Raw genomic sequence first — 20,414 nt, 5'->3', positions numbered from 1 at the left:
TCTTGCCCTCCCATCCTAAAAAACACTAGGTGGACACAAGCCCTAAGTTTGAGTATAGTGGTCTTGGCTTTTATTTGCCTAAGCTCTTAAAATCCTGGCTTGAGAGATACATCTCTACCACTTCTTTTTGAAATGAAAAGGAAATCCATCAGACAGGCTGATGGATCCCATGAATATGCCCATTCTTAAGTGACAGCAAAGCTAATCCTACCTGGCTCCGCTGACATCCACTCCCACCATCAGCTGCCCATTGAGTGAAAGCAGTTCATCCCGCAGTTTGATCTTCCCACAGCATGCAGCCGGGCTTTTCTTCCTGACCTCCGTCACCCAGATGCAGCCCACATCCAGGATGGGCCCCTGGTCCCTTCTCCTTCTCCTCTGGCTTCTTTTCTTCCTTCCCTCAGGATCCCCAAAAATAGGTATGTTCCCAAAGCTGAGGCCAAATTCGGCTGCGTCCCCTTCAGACTTATAGTGGCAAACAGCACAAACCTCAACATCTAAACCCTCCCTGGATGAGGGGGGATCGGCTGCTGGAGCTCTGTCAGCCTCAGTGAAGTTGAGCTGGATGTACTCCACCAGCTTCTGGATGGCAGCCAGGCACATGGACATATCACTGTCGTTAGCACAGTTAGCACTGGCGCTGCTGCAGACGCTGTCATTCTCCCCATTCTGGTAGGAGTCCTGCTCTGCAGTCTGGAGGAGGAGAAGAGGAGCCACCAATTGGTGGATGAAGTTGCATCATACTGTTTCACAAGTAAACTTTAATATTTAAACTTAAGCCATTACATACTGCACAGTGCTGAAACAAACTTCCTGATGGTCTTAGGAATGGCCCGACCCTTACAGTTTTTACAACCAGGCTCAAAACCCTCTTGTTCTCAAGTGCTTTTAGCTAAATGTTTTTCCTACTCGAGCAATTAATATGATCATGTTTGAACTTTTATTCTTTTTGCCTTATTTTATCTTAATTTTTTTGTTTGTTAGCAGGATCTCAAAAAGTTATTGACAAATTTTTATGAAACTTGTTGGAAAGGTTGAACATGGGCCAAGGAAGAACTGGTTAATTTTTCACACTGATTGGCCAAAGTGGTGTGTGGTGGTGTGATTAACTTTTGGTGAATATCCAACATGCAGAACTGCCATACCTTAACAACTGCACAGCATTGGTGGAGGTATGTGCTTTTTTCTAGTTATCTTTTTATTTTATTTTCAGAGCTGACGAAGCTTCTTTGATGAAAAATGAAACGTCAAGAATGTACAAACAAGTCCAGCGGACCTCAGTTCAACTCTATGTGGAGAACCATGACCTGGAGGATTAAGAACCTACACAGACTTTTATGTTATATTTTTTATTTTATCAACATCTTTTTTACTCTATTTTCATACATGACTATGATTGAATTGCTAAATCTTATTGTCATTATTGCTTTAACCATTTCTGTGTATGAAACCTGCTTCATAGATGCTTTCATTCCTGAACACAAAAATGTCAAACTCTGCAAACCCTTCAGTTTTGTATGTTGTTGCAACTAAAAATGTGCCATAGCACTGTTACAGTTTAAAAAAACACGCATGTGATTCAACATGCAAAAAGAAATCAGAATGAGAAAGGATATCAACTATCTTTTTGCTCTGTTTCTAAATATAGATTTTGAGAGATGGAAGGTATGTTCCTCAATATCCCTGTTTTGGAAAAACATTCACAGAATTGACACAGAATGAATACGCATGGGGTTTCTCTCTGCTAAAAATATTTACACACTGGCATCACTGAGAGCCACAGTTTTGGAATAAGAAAGGTTTACCAAGCACTGCTCCACATGCTATTTTCGAAACGGGGTAAAGAAGTACCTTGTAGTGGTGGCCATGATTCTGGTTGTGGCCTTGGTCTGGTCTTGTGGTCTGAGCCCTGAGCCAGCCCTCCAGCAGTGGGAGGAGCCTGAAGGCGTTGTCCTGAGTAACAGGCATCCTGGCATTCTGGGCCTGAGGTGGGGGGTGGGGGTCCTTTACCAACACCCACACCGATGCTGCCAACAGTTAGTATGAGCACAGACGCAGGAAGGCCTGTGGGCTGATGTGCCTGAATCTGTCCCTGCAGCCTCTCAGAAGGAAGTCAGACACAGAGCCAATCCCAAACATCATGACGTGTGTGTGTGTGTGTGTGTGTGTGTGTGTGTGTGTGTGTGTGTGTGTGTGTGTGTGTTGGTGGTCTGGATGCACTGCAGAGTAACTGGAGACTGTGCTCAGAGATTTCCAGAGCAGCCAAGGTGGAAAGTATCTGATAACTGCCAAGATATGTGAGCACTTCCACCAGCCCTGGTTTCTGCAGAATGTCAGGCCATCACCTAAACAGAAAATCAGGAGAAGTCACCTCAGACAAGTCTCCTTACACACACACACACACACACACACACACACACACACACACACACACACACACACACACACACACACACACACACACAAATACAGTGGTGTAGTGGTAAATAAGAAGAGGGGAAGCTCTGTTTTTGTTAGTTCTTTTTTTTAACCTTGGGCAGTCTTTATCTGTGCTATTCCTGTCAAAGCTAGAAAAAACCTTGGGCCCCTCACATCAGAGAAAACAGTATTGTTCCTTCAGCGGATTTCCACATGCAAGGATATTTACACTGTTCTACCAGGGTATCCCCTATTCTGTATTTTAGGATAAGCCCACAATGCAATCTACCCAAATTGGCAATTTTCATCATCCTCAAGTGTGAAAATGTCACTGAAAGGAATACAAAAACTATATATTTACTATTTACTGTTCATATATATATATATATATATATATATATGAATCATTAATTCCCCTTGAGCCAGATGAAAATGGTTTTAATTGTTTGCCTGACAGTGAAAAACGGTTCCAAACACTGCAGCCATTTCTGTTAGAGTGGAGTTTGCAGCAGCACAAGTGATCTAAAAATGTCTGGCCCAGGGTCTCATCACAGCTGGATATGCTCAAAACTTCACTTTAAACCATAACAACACTACCAAAAGGTTCTGAAGCCTTAATGTATCATTTTATATGGGACAAAATGTGGCAGTGTGAAAGATTTTAATGTTACTTTGGTGAAATACAGACAAGTGAGCGATGATTTAACGTCAGCACTGTTTCAGCTAATTCAAGTTCAACTTCTTCAGCTACTACATCAACAAGACATATAAGCTAATGTATTACTGCTGCAACCAGGGGCGGACTGGCCATCTGGACGTTCTGGAGAATACCAGAACGGCCGGCCGGCCGGCGGTCTTTTTTTTTTTTTTTTTCTCCCCTTTTTGCTTGTCATCTACTGTTGTTCCATGTTCGACGTATCGATCACGGAATCGCGGAATTAGCCAAATAAAACGGAATCTATTTTTAACGCAGAATTTGACACAATAACAACTGCACCGGCACCTCACGAGCCAAAAGGCAGAGAAACTCTCCAGCTACAGCACCGCACTAACATAGATTGTGTAACAAAGCGAAGAGTCGCCACTCCGCTGTATTTTCACTGGCTAACAGCAGCACACTGGCTTAGCTTGTCTATTCAGAGAAGAGGTTTCACTTCGGCTTATTTTTCAATCTGTGTTATCACAGGCGTACTACTGCTCATTCATTGGTAGCTGAATTGTTAGGTCTGTTTGATAAGTAATTTACATTTTTAAAACAAATAATAATTTAACATATTGTTAAATTATTTGAGTCTCGCTTACTGGTAAACATCTGTTCCTTCAAGATAATTTATTATGTTATACAACTCATAAACATACACTAACACTACATACCGAGTGTTTGACCAACATATCTCCTCTGTGCTACAAAAGATCCATGGTAAAAAGCTGCCCTGTTAGACAATCAATGTCCCCTTCACATACAGGTTGTTGCCCGATAACCTCTCACCTGCTTCCTGACGCCATTAACTTTCAGTCTTGCTTCATAAGAGCATCATCTGTAACATCCATGTAAACTGGAGGCCTCTTGCACTGACACTCAAGAGTTTCATTTGTTTCATTTTTTGCCATCAGAAGTAGACTGCTGACAGCAATACTGAATCTGATGATGAACTGAACTTGTCTGATGTTGCAAACCTCAACCATCGCTGAGCTAAATCGAACGCTCATTTCAACCCGTCAAAATTGAAAAAAAAAAAAAAAGAAAAAGATAAGATTATAGTCGGTGTGTGAGTGTCTAGCAGTTGCTGCCATCACAGACCCTTAATCGCTGCTTTTCAACTCCTTCCTCTCCCTTTCCTACAGCTACTTTCTACTCAAAAATAGATGCAAAAATAAACATGTAGTGAAATAATACAGAAATAAATGTAAAAAATAAATTAATTAAAACTTTTGAAAAATCCACATAAAAATAAACAAACTGATTAAAATAAACGAACTGAAAATTAAAAATGAACAAATAAATAAAAGGGAAAGTCAAATAGGGAAGTAAATAAATAGGGAAAATAATACAAAGGTAAATAATGACAGAAGCAAATCAAATCAGAAATATCAATTTATGTATCATTTCATTGATTATTTTAGTTCCTACAACATTTTATAATTTTTTTTGTTTGTTTGTTTGTTTAATGGCATATTCAATTGTTAATTGAGTAATTCATTTTTTTATTTATTTTTGGTTTTGGCAGCTTTGCTCCTCCAGGATGAGTTCACACTTGGCAGCTCACGGTCAGACCCTCACATACACACACATAAATAACAGGAGCAGTCAGAGACAGCAGCCCGCACCATTTTACCCTCACCTGTGAACAAGACGCCAAGATACTTGAACTCCTCCACTTGACGCAGTAACTCCCGCCCAGGTCAGAGGGGACAAAGCAGCTTTTTCCGACAGAGAACCATGGCCTCAGACTGGGAGGTGCTGACCCTTACCCTGGCTGCTTCACACTCGGTTGCAAACCGTCCCCAGGTCAGTGCTGGAGGTCACAGCTGGATGAAGCCAACAGGACCACATCATCTGCAAAAAGAAGAGACAAAACCCTAAAAGGTCTTTTCATGGTTTCACTTGTTTTATGACAAGGGCACTGACCGTGACCAAAACGTGACAGCACTACCGCTGCCTAAATGCAGCTTGGGTGCTCAAGTAAATGTCAGTGTAGCCACTGCTGTTGCTTATAGCCTAAATCTGTGCACAGTGCAAACTTGTTTGTGTGCTTTGGTTGTCTTTGCCTCCATAATGTTATGATTGATGTGTAACAGACTGCACCATGTAGGCCTTGTTCAGACTGCCAGGACAAATCTGTTTTTTTGTTTTTTTTTGTTTTTTTGTTTTTTTCATACCCAGGTTGCGTCCATTCATTTTAGAAAGTCTGGACAGCAAAAAAACAGATTGAATGTGATTTTTGCAAATCAGATCCAAACCACATTTGAAGGTGGTTTGAAATGCGATTTTAATCAAATTTCTACAGATGCATCTTGGTCTGGACTCTCTGGACACTCAAACAGGATGTCAAACTGTCTGTTATGTCACTCGCAATGCAACACACAATGGTAACATCAAATCCAGAGTGAGGGAAGTGCAGCAGAGCAGTTCAGCAACCTGTTGCTAGGAGAGCGACATGGAGGACAACACAGAGGACAAAAGTCTGTGGACATGCGCTGAAACTAATTGTCTGCCGGAAGCCTCTGCTTCTGCGTTGGAGTTGTGTCATCAGTGCACGTAGTTACTGATGCCAACGTCCAAGTTGGTGATATCTGAACAAATCTGATGTGGTCACTTTGAAATAACAGTGTGGACAGTCGGACAGTCTGTCTTAAAAATCTGATTTGAGAAACGGATGTGCCTGCAGTCTGGACAAGGCCTCAGAGGAGCTGTCCGCTCAGCACTTGCAGGCATATTTGATGTTAACTGAAATGTGTCCTCATATGGTATCTATTGTACGTTACTGAGCTTTATTTCATGTGCACAGTATTAGAGAGAAAACTGTTGAATTTAGCAGACTATATGGATATGTATTGTAGTGAGAGATTCTGATAAGCCAGCTGGGACACTGACACCAGCACCTTGACTTGGTTATTGTTGGGTTTTGTGGTCTGAAGATCCGTTTCTATGCTCGTCATGCTTGCAGTGGTCTGTTAGTGTCTGTTAGTGTTGGTCTGCCTGCTCACTTGCCTGGATATGAAAATGCAGCTGGGTCATTCCATGTCATTTCAACAAATGGCCCATGCATTTGGGTCTCAAAAAATTCTGAAATTTTCACCAGTTGTTCCTTATTTATCCAATAGGCACATTTTCAGGTGTCAATATCTCAAGACAAGAACTACACCACATAGAAACCGACACTGAATGACCCAGCTATCCCATTCCCATCAAATAATACAGTTAACACATTTGGAAGAAATTAGTAAAAATAAATAAATAAATTAGGCCGCAAGACAATGAACAGAAAAAAGGTTTTTAGAAGAAAAGTATTGGAAAATTAGCAAAGAAAAGAAAATTACCATAAAATTAGCAAAAGTGATTGGAAAGTTTGCAAAACGATCAGTCTTAAATTACAAGAAAGAGTTTTTATAATTATATATTTAAAGTGGATCAAGTTAACTGAAAGAAGATTACTACATTATTACCATGAACCTTATAAATAAATAAATAAATTAGTTCAAGATTTTAAGACATTGTGTAAAGGTTAGCAGATCAGAGCTTTTTTTTCTCCTCTCAAATATGTTACATCACTAGAGCTAAGATAATAATGCATTTTATTCTGTTGTTAAATGGAAATAATGTTTTTTGGACGTGTTCACAAAGTAAGACTGAAGTCTGAAGGAGGACTGGGAGTCTCTCTTTGGGATCTGGGCTGATTTCTGTGCTGAACTGTGGACAGAGTTCACTGCAGCCACATCTGTGGCAGATTTAGACAAAAAGCAGGCTACCATGGGACCACAGTAAAATTACTATCCAGCGTTGGGGCTTCAAATAAACTGTTGGGCTTTGTGGTGCCATCTGTCTCTGCTATTCCTGTGTGTTTTAACTCAAGGCACACAGTGCCTGGTATAGCTTCATGCAGGACTGAGGAGGAAAAACACAGAATACATACTGTACATCCCAAGCCACAGTGGCAGGTGCTGCACAAAGAACAATGAAGTAAATGAAAGCAAACAACTGGCCACTTGGCCATGCTGCTATAATGTGTCAGACACACTGGGTGCTCAAAACTACGACATGACCTGTGGAGGGCAGCAGTGTGTCCAGTCAACCCTACACTGTGTTGGAGGGGTTGTTCCTCCAGACTAAAGGCCACAAAGTGAGTTCTGAAAGTCAGACATTTCAGCACTCAGCCCAATAATCATTTAGTCATCGGTATTGATCAGCAACCCTATCAACTTTTTATGGCAGAATCAGGAAAACAGCTTAGTCTATGCACCTTTAGGTCTAACGAGCAAAAGAATTATCACACACATTAAGACACAGGATTACACACTTCACAGTTTTGTAATTCGTATCGACCAATAAATCGACCAGTCGACTAACAGACCACAGCCCTAATAATAATAATAACAGTCTAATAGTCTTGAATTTGTTCTTACTATGTGAACAATTTTGGAACTGCCTCAGACCATGGGTAGGCACAATTCATAATCATGACCTCTATTATTCATAAGTGAAGTTCAAGTCTCTGTGCCATTCTAACAATGTATCAATTGAGTAAACTCTGCAACAATTCAGTGTCAATAATAATGATGGAGGGCTTAACAGATTTTAACAACTGGATAGACTGTTGTACATGTGATGATTTACATAATGAACAAATTCATTTGTTTCTGAGAGTAACAACATTCAACTGAGCAGCAAGATAATCAATTCTGATTAGCAATACACATGCAGTTGGTAATCATGACAGTTCTAGACAATTATTCTTTTTTTGCATAAAACATTTGCAGTTTGACTGAAAGAATGAGAAATTCTCATCTGTTGTTGACAAGTGACTAAATCATGTGGAGGCCTCACATACTGTTTTGACAGTTTTGATTATCATTTCATTACTGAGCCAAAGCAAATGAGAAAAACTACTAAGTAATCTGCCTGGAGTTTCTTGTTCTGTGGGTGTGTAGCTCCCAGCCAGTAACAGCACGAAGTGCCAGATCGATAGCAAGACATCCAATAGGAAGCTAGGAAAATCATGGAATGCAGACTGCAGAGAAAAGGAAATCTAGCAAGGCAAACGCCAAGTGTACAGAGCTCATTCCACAACAAGAGGGAATCTGGGTTTGGCTTTCACCCGCTGGCGAGCACTGAAGGAGAGGATGAGGATGAAGATCGACACGGTGTTGGCCCGTTTTCTGATGGAGAGGTACGTGCCAGCAGGCCAAATTTTTTTTCCCTAAGACAGGAATGGAATGTTTTACATTTTGGTTGGTCATTTCATTCCATTGCCATCCAAGGAAACCAAAACTCAACTGCTATCCACACTGCTGTGCCTGTATCTCTTGTCCTTATACCTGGTCCAACAGGGGGTGAGTGGGTGGGGGTGGGGGTTCCTTGCTCATATTGTAACTTAGTTGCCATGAATGTGGAAGTGACTGAAGCCATGTGACATGTGCCCAAAAAGACGGGGAGAGCACAGCAGCGCACTATTATGTGCACCAGCGGAGATGTGTCTGCATACCAGGACAGACTGACATAACATTTGATTAAATACTGAAATCCCACAGGTTGCAGAGGTGGGGCGCTGCTGCAAAATGCATATACAATGGATAACCCGTAGCTGATTCCAATGCCAATTCCTACTGATGTCTGCTTTCTCTGTGCTTTGTGCCAGTGCTGGTGCTGTGTTAGTTATTTACTCATTGTTTCAGTGTTTATACTATTGCAGTGTTTTCCCTATCATTCTACTGGCAGGGCGCAGCACCTCGCCAACGGAGCCTCCCGCCTCGCCTGGAAGTCACACTAAATTGATTTAATTTAATTAATTTTCAAATTAAAAAATAAATAAAATCACAACAGAAATAATTTAACGTCACATTTCTATAGAATATGTCTAGACTGTGTTTTTATCAAATAAACTAAATACGTTCAGGTTGGTTATTAATCTAATTTCTATAATTTCAGTATAGGGCCTATCTGGTAGGAATGCCCTCTGCTGTCTTGTGAGAAGGCAGGGTGGGGCTCCGCTCTAATCACACAATAGTCACACACGTGCACACCCATCCACAAGCAGAGAGAGAGGAAGAGAACAGAGGAGAACCACACTTGTACCCCCATAAGTGAAATAAATAATTCATAGTCTTTACCATGAACTTATTGTTTCTCATCGCTCAACTAAAAGGCGTGGACACATCCACTTATTAGAAAGGAAAAAGGTTTTGTTTTTGTGATTGAAAATTTGTGCATTTAGTTAAAAAGTATAATTATATTTTCAAGCTTTTGTCTTTGGCCTCCATGGCTTCTTACAACAATATCAATACATCTAAAAACAACTGAAATTTTTTTCGCTCAGAATACGTAGTTATTACCCAACTTGCCTCTCAATTGTGCAAGGCCCGCTTATATGAAAACGTGCTACAGCCTTCTATTGCCTACATATTGTTATGATAAATCAGATAAAGGTAGTGTTTGTGAAGAGCTACAAAATGTCACCAGAGCAGTGCAATGCATTTGACCTGGTTCACAACGATGATCAGACTGTCAGCGAATGAACAACCACATGAACCTTGGATTAGCAAAACAACAAATTAGAGCTTCCGTGCAGCTTGTCAAATCAAGGTCAGCGGTCACACTGACAATGACACCACATTCCTCTGGATCAATTCACATCATCTATATTGGAGAACAACCTGAAAGCTCACAGTGTAGCAGCGCCACCCGTCACAGCATTACTACAATGTTATGAAGTAGGAATCCATCACTGCCAGAAAGGTTTACATGATCACAATTCTCTCATCAAAGTCTTAATGTATGTGTGGGATTAGGGGTGGGGGTTGGGGTGGTGGGGTGAACGTATTATCTGCCTACTGATCCTGACAGTCTTATGAAGGAAGACAAGCTGTTGAGAGCACAGAGGACATGCAGCCTGTCCAGTGGAATAGCAGGATGGCAATGTGGGGCAGGATTTCTGGATTTAATGGGGGGTGGACTTGCACAGCAGGGGTAGCTTTGCCATCTCTGTCCTTTACGTGCATGTATGTATTGTTGTGTCTGCTCCCAGTGGAGGATAAGGGGACAACATTGTTGCAACAAGCCAGAAACGGAGGTGTACTTCAAGTATTTACCCTGTAAACATGAAACACTAATCACAGTGTCTGACATTCTCTGCATTTATTCTCAAGTCCACTCCTTTTCCCCCATAGTTTGTGGTTTCCTGGTGAACAGCTCCAGCTTCTCTGGCTGTCTAGTTTTACAAGTGGCACAAGTACTGCAAACTGTTTAAATCAAGTTGATAAAAAGTCTTTAGTTGCAAGTGCAGAAAAAGTGGCCATAGGAGGAGAGAAGACATAGCCCTATCTCCTTTGATTTCCAGTTTTACTGGATGAAGAGACTTTTGGGTTTCCATCTCTGCTTCTGCCTGCCCTGCAGAGTATGCTTACCCCATAACGAGTGAAGGCGAAAAATATGCAGCTCTCAAAGGCATCATTCAATCACACTACTGAGACTTGCACAAATGATTGGGAGTATTAGCAAGCTGCGCTCAAGAGACCTTTGTCCACAACTGTCAAGGACCTTCTCCTTTCATCCCTGCAGAAAGTCTGGAAGTGAGTCTACAAGAACCACAGGAAGAAAAAAGTGAGGGACTTAATTGAATGGCTCATACGATTGCGCTAACTAGCAGGAAGCCTTGCATAATCTGAAACTTGGGGGTAATTAGTCACAGATGCCCATATACCAATCACATCACATCAACATACCTCTCTTTACTCTGGTACTCTTGCTTACATTACATGGCATATTTCCTGTTATCATGTAGCATTCAGATATCACAAACTATAGCTGTGTCCCAGAAGCATGTATGAGAATGTATGTCCAACTTATGGCAAATGCCAAGATGAACAACCGTGTAGAAAGGAAAGAAATTAAAATGAGGAAGCCTGCTGCAGCTTCCAGTAAAAATTCCCTGCTTGTGGCCACACCTGGACACAGTGTGTTACCAAAATCTTAAAAACACAAATTGTTTTTTTTTTTTTTTTTTTTTTTTAACATGTATGTAAAATACATGTATGTATGAGACTTAACGGAAAATAAAAAGAAACATAATATAGCAGAGCCCATAAATACCTGTCTGTTATACAACTGTAATGAATTAAGCCATGGTCATCAGACACTCACTAGCATTAACTTCACATTAACAGACTAACAACATACACTCATGTGATACGGCTTATAGCTATTAAACGTCTATTAAAGGTCCATTTACTTGATCATGAAGGTGAGTGTTTGCTTGTAATAAGCCATGATGCCTGATGTGGTAAGGTTATGATAAAAGGAATCTGATTGCTTGAGTGGAAATGATGTCATGTTTTTTTTTTTTTTACAGAGAGCAAAGCCACGTTAAGAAGTAGTCACCAGAAAATATCTGGGTCCCACTGGCACAGATTCACTCATTCACTACTGTATGGTTTCTGTCACCTGCTGAGGCTTTGTTTGTTTAACTACCAGTCTGTTGTAGTTAATGACAGCATCATTTCCTTGTTCCCTGGCCTGTGTCATTGCTGGAAGGAAATCTGTTCTCTTCTTCATTAGCAGTCCAGAGAAGTCCTCATTTGATCCTCAAAGGGCTTTACTGTGAACGGGAGAAATTCACTTCAACCACCACCAATGCTGTGCATCCCCACCTAGAGGATGCACAGCTGCCATTTTGTGCCACAACACTCGCCACACATCAGCTTGAGGTAAAGAGGGAGGAAATCATTGAGCCAATCACACTTGGGGATGATTAGGTGGCCAGATGGAGACAGCCAAGTTGGGAGTTTAGCCAGGACACCGGGGAACCCCCTACTCCTTGCACTAATTACCATGAGATCTTTAATGACCACAGTGGGTCAAGACCTCAGTTTAACGTCTCATCCGAAAGACGGCCCCTCCTACAGTCCCTGTCTCTGCACTGGGGCTTTGTGATTTATTAGGACCAGAGAGAAGACTGCCCCCTACTGGCCAACCAACACCACTTTCAGCATCAAGTTGATTTTCCCAACAGGTCTCCCATCCAAGTACTAGCCAAACCAATACCTACTTAGCTTCCACCATTCGGCAGAGCCAGGGAGCATGCTGGAACTGTGACAAAAACATGGAATGATTTTATATATATACACATATGTTGTCCTAGGTCATGCCACATTTGGCCAATGAGCACAGAAAGTAAGCCAGTGTCCCACTGACCTATGCTCCACCTCCCTGTTGGGTTTCATGATGTTACGTTGATGCTTGTGGAAACCATGGACTGTTTGTGTTAGGCCCCACCCACTACCACGCTCCCCTGAGAGCAACTGGCCCACTAAGTTAAAAGTTCATTTCTATGCTGTCCCATGAACAACCTTCCAACTAAGTTTTATATAAATATGTCTGGTACTTCTTGAATTATCCTGTTGACAGGCGGACAGACAGGGGCAATCACATAATCCCTATCCAGTTTCAAAAATCCATCCCTGGCCAGTTTTTCTGAAAATAAAAAGCTCTGAAATCTCTGCATGTTTGACATAACTTCTCTCACGAGACCCAAGTAAGCTTCCCGTTTCCAGCAAGACCTTTGGTGTGTGACCAAGACCACTTTCCATTTTGCTGCCTAAACCTAACCTTTCCCTAACCTTAACCAAGTGGTTTTAATGCATAAACCTAACCTTTCCCTAACCTTAACCTAGTGGTTTTGTTACATAAACCTAACTTTTCCCTAACCTTAACCAAGTAGTTTTGTCATCTAACCCTAACCATGTGACACTGACACGTAGTAACAGTGAGAAAGCCTGATGTGTCTCATCCTGCTGCCAAAAGGTCAGTATGAGATGTGAAAGGGACATGACCAGACTGTGGAATTTGACAGCCTGGGAATGAGAATGTGTTGAATGAGCAAGTTGTCAGAAGAGGAAGGTAAGTTGGAGAGAGAAAGTTACGAGGGCTGTTTCTATACAGACAAGATGCTGGTCAATAGGCATTTGTGCGTATCATTTCACCAGGTTTACTGTGTCCATTCTAAATAGCATAAAAGCATTACACCCATCAAACAAAACTGAATCCCAAGTGGTCTTAGAGGTGAAGAGGGTGTTTAATAGCTGACTCAACAGTTATTTAACCTTACAGTTAAGGCAACAAGGATTTATTCAATATCCTTTGTTCTGTTTCTGACTGACCTACATGTCCCATCCGACCCCTCCCCCTCTACTCCCGTTCTACAGGCCATATGGCCCAAGATTAGTAAAGCCCCATTTCAGTATGTCCTAAATGCCACATGGCTACAGAGAAAAAAGGAGATAAAGATGTCATTGTGGCACACAGTAGACTGGACACCATTCACTGGGCCTGTTACACTGGCTGCCAAAACATACATGCTTTAAGCCATTTAAAATCCTTTAAAGGGGAGGAGTGGAGCTTTTCCGTAATGGGTCCACATCAAAAGGATTAGTGGGACATACAAAAAAAAAAAAAAGAAAAAAAAAAAGACATTTAACCTGTGTTAGACATCTTCTATTTTGGAAGAACCAGGCTGACAAAGGGATTACGCCTATGAAAAGTACCCTCAGAGTCAACAGACCATTCAGCACTGTGGAAAATGAATATTTGAGACCAGTTCCTACTCTGCTGAATTCATTAAAAATGTCACTGCATTTTGTAACATTTCAGAAGCTATGGAGTCATTCTGAAATGTTTTCTTTTGCAACACATTAATGGTGATCTTGATCTTTGACTTTTTTGACTTAAATTTATTATTCACACAAAGTTTACTGAAATTCTACTCATGTGTTCTTTAGTAATTTCATTCATAAACAGAGAGACACACAGATAGCAATGATTTCGAAAGCCCATGAGTTGCAGCACTTAAAGCTCAACATACCATATATAGTTCATTTTCTAGTTGATAGGTATGCATGATTTTATTTTTTCCAATAAAAAAGAAATTGTTATTGAAGCTTCTCTGAGCCAGGTCTTAATTGGGTTTAATTTTCATCCAAGTAAAAATGAGTGTGGGCTTTAATGGGTTATGGCCTACTGTATTATTGTTTCAAATACTTCACAAGCACAGCTGAGCATGCACTGACCAAGAGCTTGAAAAGATGAAGAAATCATTGAAGAAGGCCACAACTGAAGCATGAGCCTCAGCAGCTTCAGTGCTGGAGCCAGCAAAGAGCAGCCTCTTGGAAGCAGGAGCAAGCAGAAGGCACAAGAAAGAGTAGCTTGATTTATCTATTGACGACGCAGCACATTCGTTCCTGTTAAAATACAGACATTTGATAAAGCAAATGATTCTGTGCTCAGACAGCCTGCTCCCGTGCCAGAGAGTCAACAGACTTTGGTTTCCCACCCTGGCTGCTACTACTTCAAAATTCCTTTCTGCCACCTGCACCAGCACAGAAAGTAAAAGACTCTTCAGTACAGCTGCCAACACCACGGATCAAAGAAGGAACTGACTAGAAGCAGAGAGTGGAAATGCTCATTTTCCTGAAAAAGAAGCTATTGTTGCCGAGGTGAGCAACATAAGACTAAGGTCTTACAGTTTGCACACTTCTTAGTGTTTGTACTTGAATGACTGTAATTTATAATTCCATGTTCATTTTTCCCCCGGTTGCTGCTGCTCTTCTGTTTCATCATAAAACTGTAATTCCTGTTTATTTTGAATATTTTTTTACTTTTCACTACATTGCTAGCAACACTGTTTATACTGGAAGTGTGTAAGTGCCTTTACAGTGAATTCATTCAAAGTATTCAAAGAATTATTTATTCCTAGATTTATTTTAAGATGCCAAAGCAACTCACTCTTCCACTCACTCACTGGATCATGGATAGCTATAGGTGCGCTTCATTTGGATGTGCCAGCTTGCCTGCTTGTTACAGTGCAGCGAGGTTGGAGTGTCACTGGAGCTGTGGTAGATACTGGCTGTTACACCAGCTGTGTAACTGTAGCTGTAAAAACACACATACTGTGAACCATTACTGGCTCTTCATCAAAGCCAAACTTCAAAATTGTATTTGTGCTTCTGCAGCATTGTGATGGTAAGCCAATGTAAGTCTCACCATGATTTAGCTAGAAAATGAGCCATCGAGTGAGGGCAGCAAAACTGCCGTGTGCCAGTTGGGTTTTGGAGCCCACCCAATCATTCAGGACGCAAGTTAACCCCATGTGCATCTGAAGTACAGCTACAACTGAGCTACTGCATTAAGCACTGACTCGGTGTTCACGTTTCTTCTGAATTCTCTGTTCATTTAGTTATTCATGCCTCTGCTCATTTGGTTGACACATTTTAATTGTGAACTGTATCGCACTGGAAGTTCCAGAGGAGCTTCATGCCTGTCGGCCTGCCTCCCAGTGCACACATCTCTGCACACCCAGCATTACAAGTCACTGCTCCCTGGAGGTGGGCCTTGACTCACTGTAAGAAACAGAGAGGCAGACTTCTATTTCACTTTTCAGAACATGAGTGCAAATAAAGAGTGATGATTTGTATCGATGACACTGGGTATCCATGTTTAACTTTGTTCAGACTGACTGTGAAAACATAGTAGAAGAAGTTCTATGGCATCTGCTCTGTATGTATCTGCTTACCTTTTATAAAGTCAGGAAACAAAATTAGCCTGATGTACCCATTTACATATATCTGTATGATGGCACATGCACACAGGGTTAGTATACAGCTGTTACATGAAGGAGGGAAAACGTACTATAGCCTAATGGATTGGCACTCACAAGCAGGAATGAAAAGTGGGATGTCACCATTCCAAAAATTGATGGGTAAAACTGTTTTGGTTAAACCTGGAAATGGAGACTATAAAACCAGAGTGACTATATCAAGCACACACCCAGAACTTGTGTGTGTGGTAGTGCTGAGGGCACTGGGCACTACCAGGGCACTTCATAGAAGTAAGTGAAGGAGTGCAGTGAAGTAACCAAAGAGAAAAAAAGGTAGCTAACGTGGTGGGCATGTTTTCATCCAGACAAAAATATGTTCTTGAACCTTGATGACTATGGTGAATACATTCCCTTCGAAGACATTCGGAAAGTGTTCATTTTTAATTTTAATTAAGCAATAAGGTTTACATTCGGATATAATAAAGTGCTGGCCTTCCGGGACCTGCTACTTCATCCACCAACATACTGATTTCCAGAATTTCAGGCTCAGAATAGAGCTTGTAATATTGCTAGACTAGACTCAAACCAGCATCTGCAAGACCCAAATCACCTAACGCTGCATAATGCCAGGAGGTAAAAGGTATGTTGTTATTATTCTAATCTTTTCAGCCTGCACCCTGACCACAGTTACTCACAACTGAGTTTTGCTGACCCATGACCTTCCAAATCTTACTAACGGTTGCTAATGCATGATGAATGAATGAGAAAATGAATGCAAATGAATGGGTTCTTTGCAGCTTAGGGCCTAAAATTAGCATTTCAGTTGTAGTGTGTTGACTGTCATCTGATGATATCTAAATTACAAGCATCATCTTTATGTAGCTGTGCTGTATAGCCACAATTTATTGCCACCATTATCTGTACAACAATGCAAGACGATGCCATAATTACAGAGAATGCAAAGGGGAAGTGTGCAGTGTGTATATGACAGAGAAGCAAGATAGCAAAATAGATCCTGAAACAGGCAGACGTGTTGCCATCAAACATTAAAAAAAGGCTGTGCAGTGCTGCAGAGGCCAACTAGACTGTCTCCTCAGTCGAGCAGGATATGATCATCAGTGTTGAATTAAGTTACTGTCACTGGCCTTGATCAAATTAGAGAAGTAGGTCAACCTGTTACAATTTATGCAATTTACATGCCAGTTTAACTGTAATTTCTGGATGCCTTTCTCATGTGGGCACTATGAGTACAAAAGGGCCATTTTGGGCCTTTTGCTTTGTAGTTTTTGAGAGGAGCAAAAAGGTCAAGGGCGGTCCAAACCACAGAGTATAGTTGGTCTGTCAAGCTATAAATTGATCTAAAGGCAATATGTTGTCACATTGTTTTGGAAGCAGCAGCTGGGCTGTCTGTGCAGATGGGTGCAGAGTGTCTCTCCAGTGAAACTCTAAGTTACAGCCAGCTGCTTACATAAAGTCAGCACATTATCCATCGAGATGGACAATTTTTCATCTATCAGACAGGAAGCTCCCAATGTGGTCCTTTCCTCACATCTTTCACTATGGAGGACTGAAAGTCTTTTATGCAACTGCATGGTGCACAATAAGGGGCAAAAAGAGGAACAAAATAAATACCTTTTATCTAGTTTTGAGTAAACCTGTATCTATTTATCTATATCAGGGGTCACCAATCATGTGCCATGGAGGGCCGAGAGGCTGCAGGTTTTCATTCCAACCAAGATCTCCACCAGGTGACTTCACTGATCACCTCACCTTGTATCAGAAAGGAGGTGCTAATCAGTGAAATCACCTGGTGGAGATCTTGGTTGGAATGAAAACCTGCAGCCTCTCGGCCCTCCATGGCACATGATTGGTGACCCCTGATCTATATACTGGAAAAAAAAATATATAGATATATATGTGCAAAAATCTAAATGATGCACATTTAGCTGTGCATGCAAATTGGTTACTTACAAATACACTGGCCCTCTGTGAGAGAAATTAGTCCATCAAAACAGTTTCATGCAGTGCCATTTACTTTAGTAAACCCAAAAAATTACAACTGTATCATCACCTCAGGTATGACCTACATGTAGCAGAAAGTTAAACCAAGACTGGATAAATAATATTTTCCTTCTTTCTGTCTTTCAAATAAACACTGCAAGTAGTGGGAAATTCTAACTTATATATTTGGACACGTTTTAGGTTCATAGATTATCTGCAAACAGTTCCTAAAGCAGTCTTCCCTAAGTTGGATAACAAGATGCTAGAGGAATAAATCTAACCGTGACTTTTTTCCCACAGAACTTGATAAGTACTAGGATTTTCATGGGTTTCTCTTCAGTCAGACAGTTGATGTTTCTGTTAAAATTAGCATGAATGAGCTTCTTGACGTACACATGAACTGTACTAAACAAGATATAGGTTAGCACTGATGATACCAAACGGTTGGCGTTAATAACAACTCTTTTTTGTGTCATTGCATGGAAAGATGTCTTTGGCTTTACTTTGTAGTCATTGGATAGGTCTGTTACACCAGTTCAACTTGGGATCCTGAAAATGTGCCCAAAGCAGCTCTGCTCATGCAGGGTTGGAAACTTTGATGTGCTATGAGGCATGATCTCTCTCTTCATCCTCAACTGCCATTAGTGCTAGCAAAAACTGAGCACTGTCTCATCCATTGCTAAAGACAATCTTTATCAGCACTGCTGAGCAGCTGCTACACAAACACAGAATGTGAACACACTGCTGGTCTGCTTTCTCACTATTATATTTTTTTGGTCTCTGCCACTATAATTTATGATTATGCAACACTGCTTGACCTGCAGCCTTGCAAGTTTGGACCCCATTGCAGCTTGTATACAAGGAGGAGCGCTTTCTACAGGATGCAGTATCCCTGGCTCTGCCAAAAATAGCCATGCACTGGGTACAATAGAACACACGTGCTTTTTATAGACAATAGCTCAGCTTTTATTACTACTATTCCTCCCAGACTAGCAACCAAGCCACAATAACTGGATTTTAATAGCAGAATATGTAAACAGATGGTAGCTTTCCTCAGACAGACCACAGAAGAGTCAATATCAATAAGACAACATCTTCTATAAGGTGTTGACATTGTGCACGGGCTCTCCTCGGGGATGTGTTAAGCCCTCTGTTATATTCTTTATATTCACATGACTGCTCATCTTGCCATCTTGAAGTCATGTGTCTCTATAACTGTGCAACCTCACATGATACAGAGATTACATTACTCTCCATAAATGCATCTTATAGTGAAAAGGTTGAGGAGGAAGAGGCACTCTAGTCTGATGTCACATTATCATTATGTCCACTTCACAAAGCAGAGCAGAAAGCATATATCGATTTCACTCAGAGACAGTAAGGCATAACCGGCTGTTAGATGCAAAAGCCGTGGTGTCATCTATCAGACCGTGTGCAATGCTGTCTCTCCATTTTCTGGTTCCCTATCAAAAATGAAAGTCATTTGGTCAGTTTATACAGAGACCGGGGGCCAGACGTATAAAAAAAAACTGCATGAATTCATGACTAAAACTGCACAAATCCAGAAGTATGCATCTGCATTCCTCTCATCAGATTTGCGTACATATGGTTCTGTTTTATAAATCTCAATCACTGTGGAACTGGATGAATGTGCACAAGCCTCTTTTCCACACCCGCAATTAATCATTAATGTATGACGACTCAACCAGCTGTTTTTAGATCAGTGCTCCGCCTGCTCCACCAGTCTTTACACCTGTCAACCAAACACACAGGAAATCAGAAGTGCTGTTTCACTGGCTGTCATACATGGCAAGTGTCTCCAACCACCACAACAGCTGGCATTACACACAGCTGTGCAGCTCTTTATACCGCCCATACAACTAATTCATCACATGGGCCTGTAAAGTCATATCTCAGTGAATCAATGATTACTTTATAGCGCTCATGTCTAAACCACTGTTACAAGGTGTGTGACAACCAAGGATAAAATAAAAAGAATAATAACAGCTAAATAAAATGTTGACTCTTGACTTAATGTAACAAAAAAGAATGATGAAATTAATCACACAAAGTAATAAATCGATGTTCCCTTAATAAATGTGCCTTTGATTGGCATTTAAAAAAAAAAAATCTGTGTAAATGTCACAAAAAACTAGAGCATCTTGTTATCAACCTAAACAAACAATGTTTTCCTAAAACACAGTGTCTTTCACCTGATATTTCATCTCCACCTCATCACATCACTCTGAGGTCGCTCTAGATGAACAGGCGTAAAAAAAAAAAAAATGTGAGGTGTGCACATTCTCACCACACATTTGGGTTTTATGAATACCAGTTAATGTGGGGAAATGGCGTATGCATGGTTAATGTGCATACACACATTCTCTATACATCTAGCTCCTGGATGGATGGATGGATGGATGGATGGATGGATGGATGGATGGATGGATGGAGTCACTGCAGTGTTCAGGCTAGAGTTCAAACAAGAGGGTCTGGTTCACTGCCATTTTTTTCTGATTAGTTGATTAATCTAATGACTAATTTATCAATTATTCTGCTGATTTTTTTTTTATTTACCCAAAATAAATAGCAAAAACTTCTGCATTAATCTGTCAGTCTTTTGTTCAATCATCTTCTTTTAAAACACAAACAAAAGTATGATATTAATATTGATAATAATAAAGCCTATTT

General features: G+C 40.8%; 1 protein-coding gene across 1 annotated transcript in view; it reads right to left on the bottom strand.

Moving 5' to 3' along the window:
* The window catches only part of pdzd2 (PDZ domain containing 2), an 82,514-nt gene that overhangs the window by 57,082 nt on the left and 5,018 nt on the right, over positions 1 to 20,414 (bottom strand). Inside the window, exons 2-4 of the mRNA XM_030059634.1 lie at positions 4,761 to 4,975; positions 1,852 to 2,345; positions 212 to 693 (exon numbers count right to left, since the gene is read on the bottom strand). Of these exons, the coding sequence (XP_029915494.1) occupies positions 212 to 693; positions 1,852 to 1,968 (599 nt within the window). The 5' untranslated portion in view covers positions 1,969 to 2,345; positions 4,761 to 4,975. The remainder of the gene's footprint in view (positions 1 to 211; positions 694 to 1,851; positions 2,346 to 4,760; positions 4,976 to 20,414) is intronic.

Source organism: Myripristis murdjan, chromosome 9 (assembly GCF_902150065.1).
Source record: "Myripristis murdjan chromosome 9, fMyrMur1.1, whole genome shotgun sequence".
NCBI classification, from domain to species: domain Eukaryota; kingdom Metazoa; phylum Chordata; class Actinopteri; order Holocentriformes; family Holocentridae; genus Myripristis; species Myripristis murdjan.
This window is presented reverse-complemented; position numbering and strand designations above follow the sequence as displayed.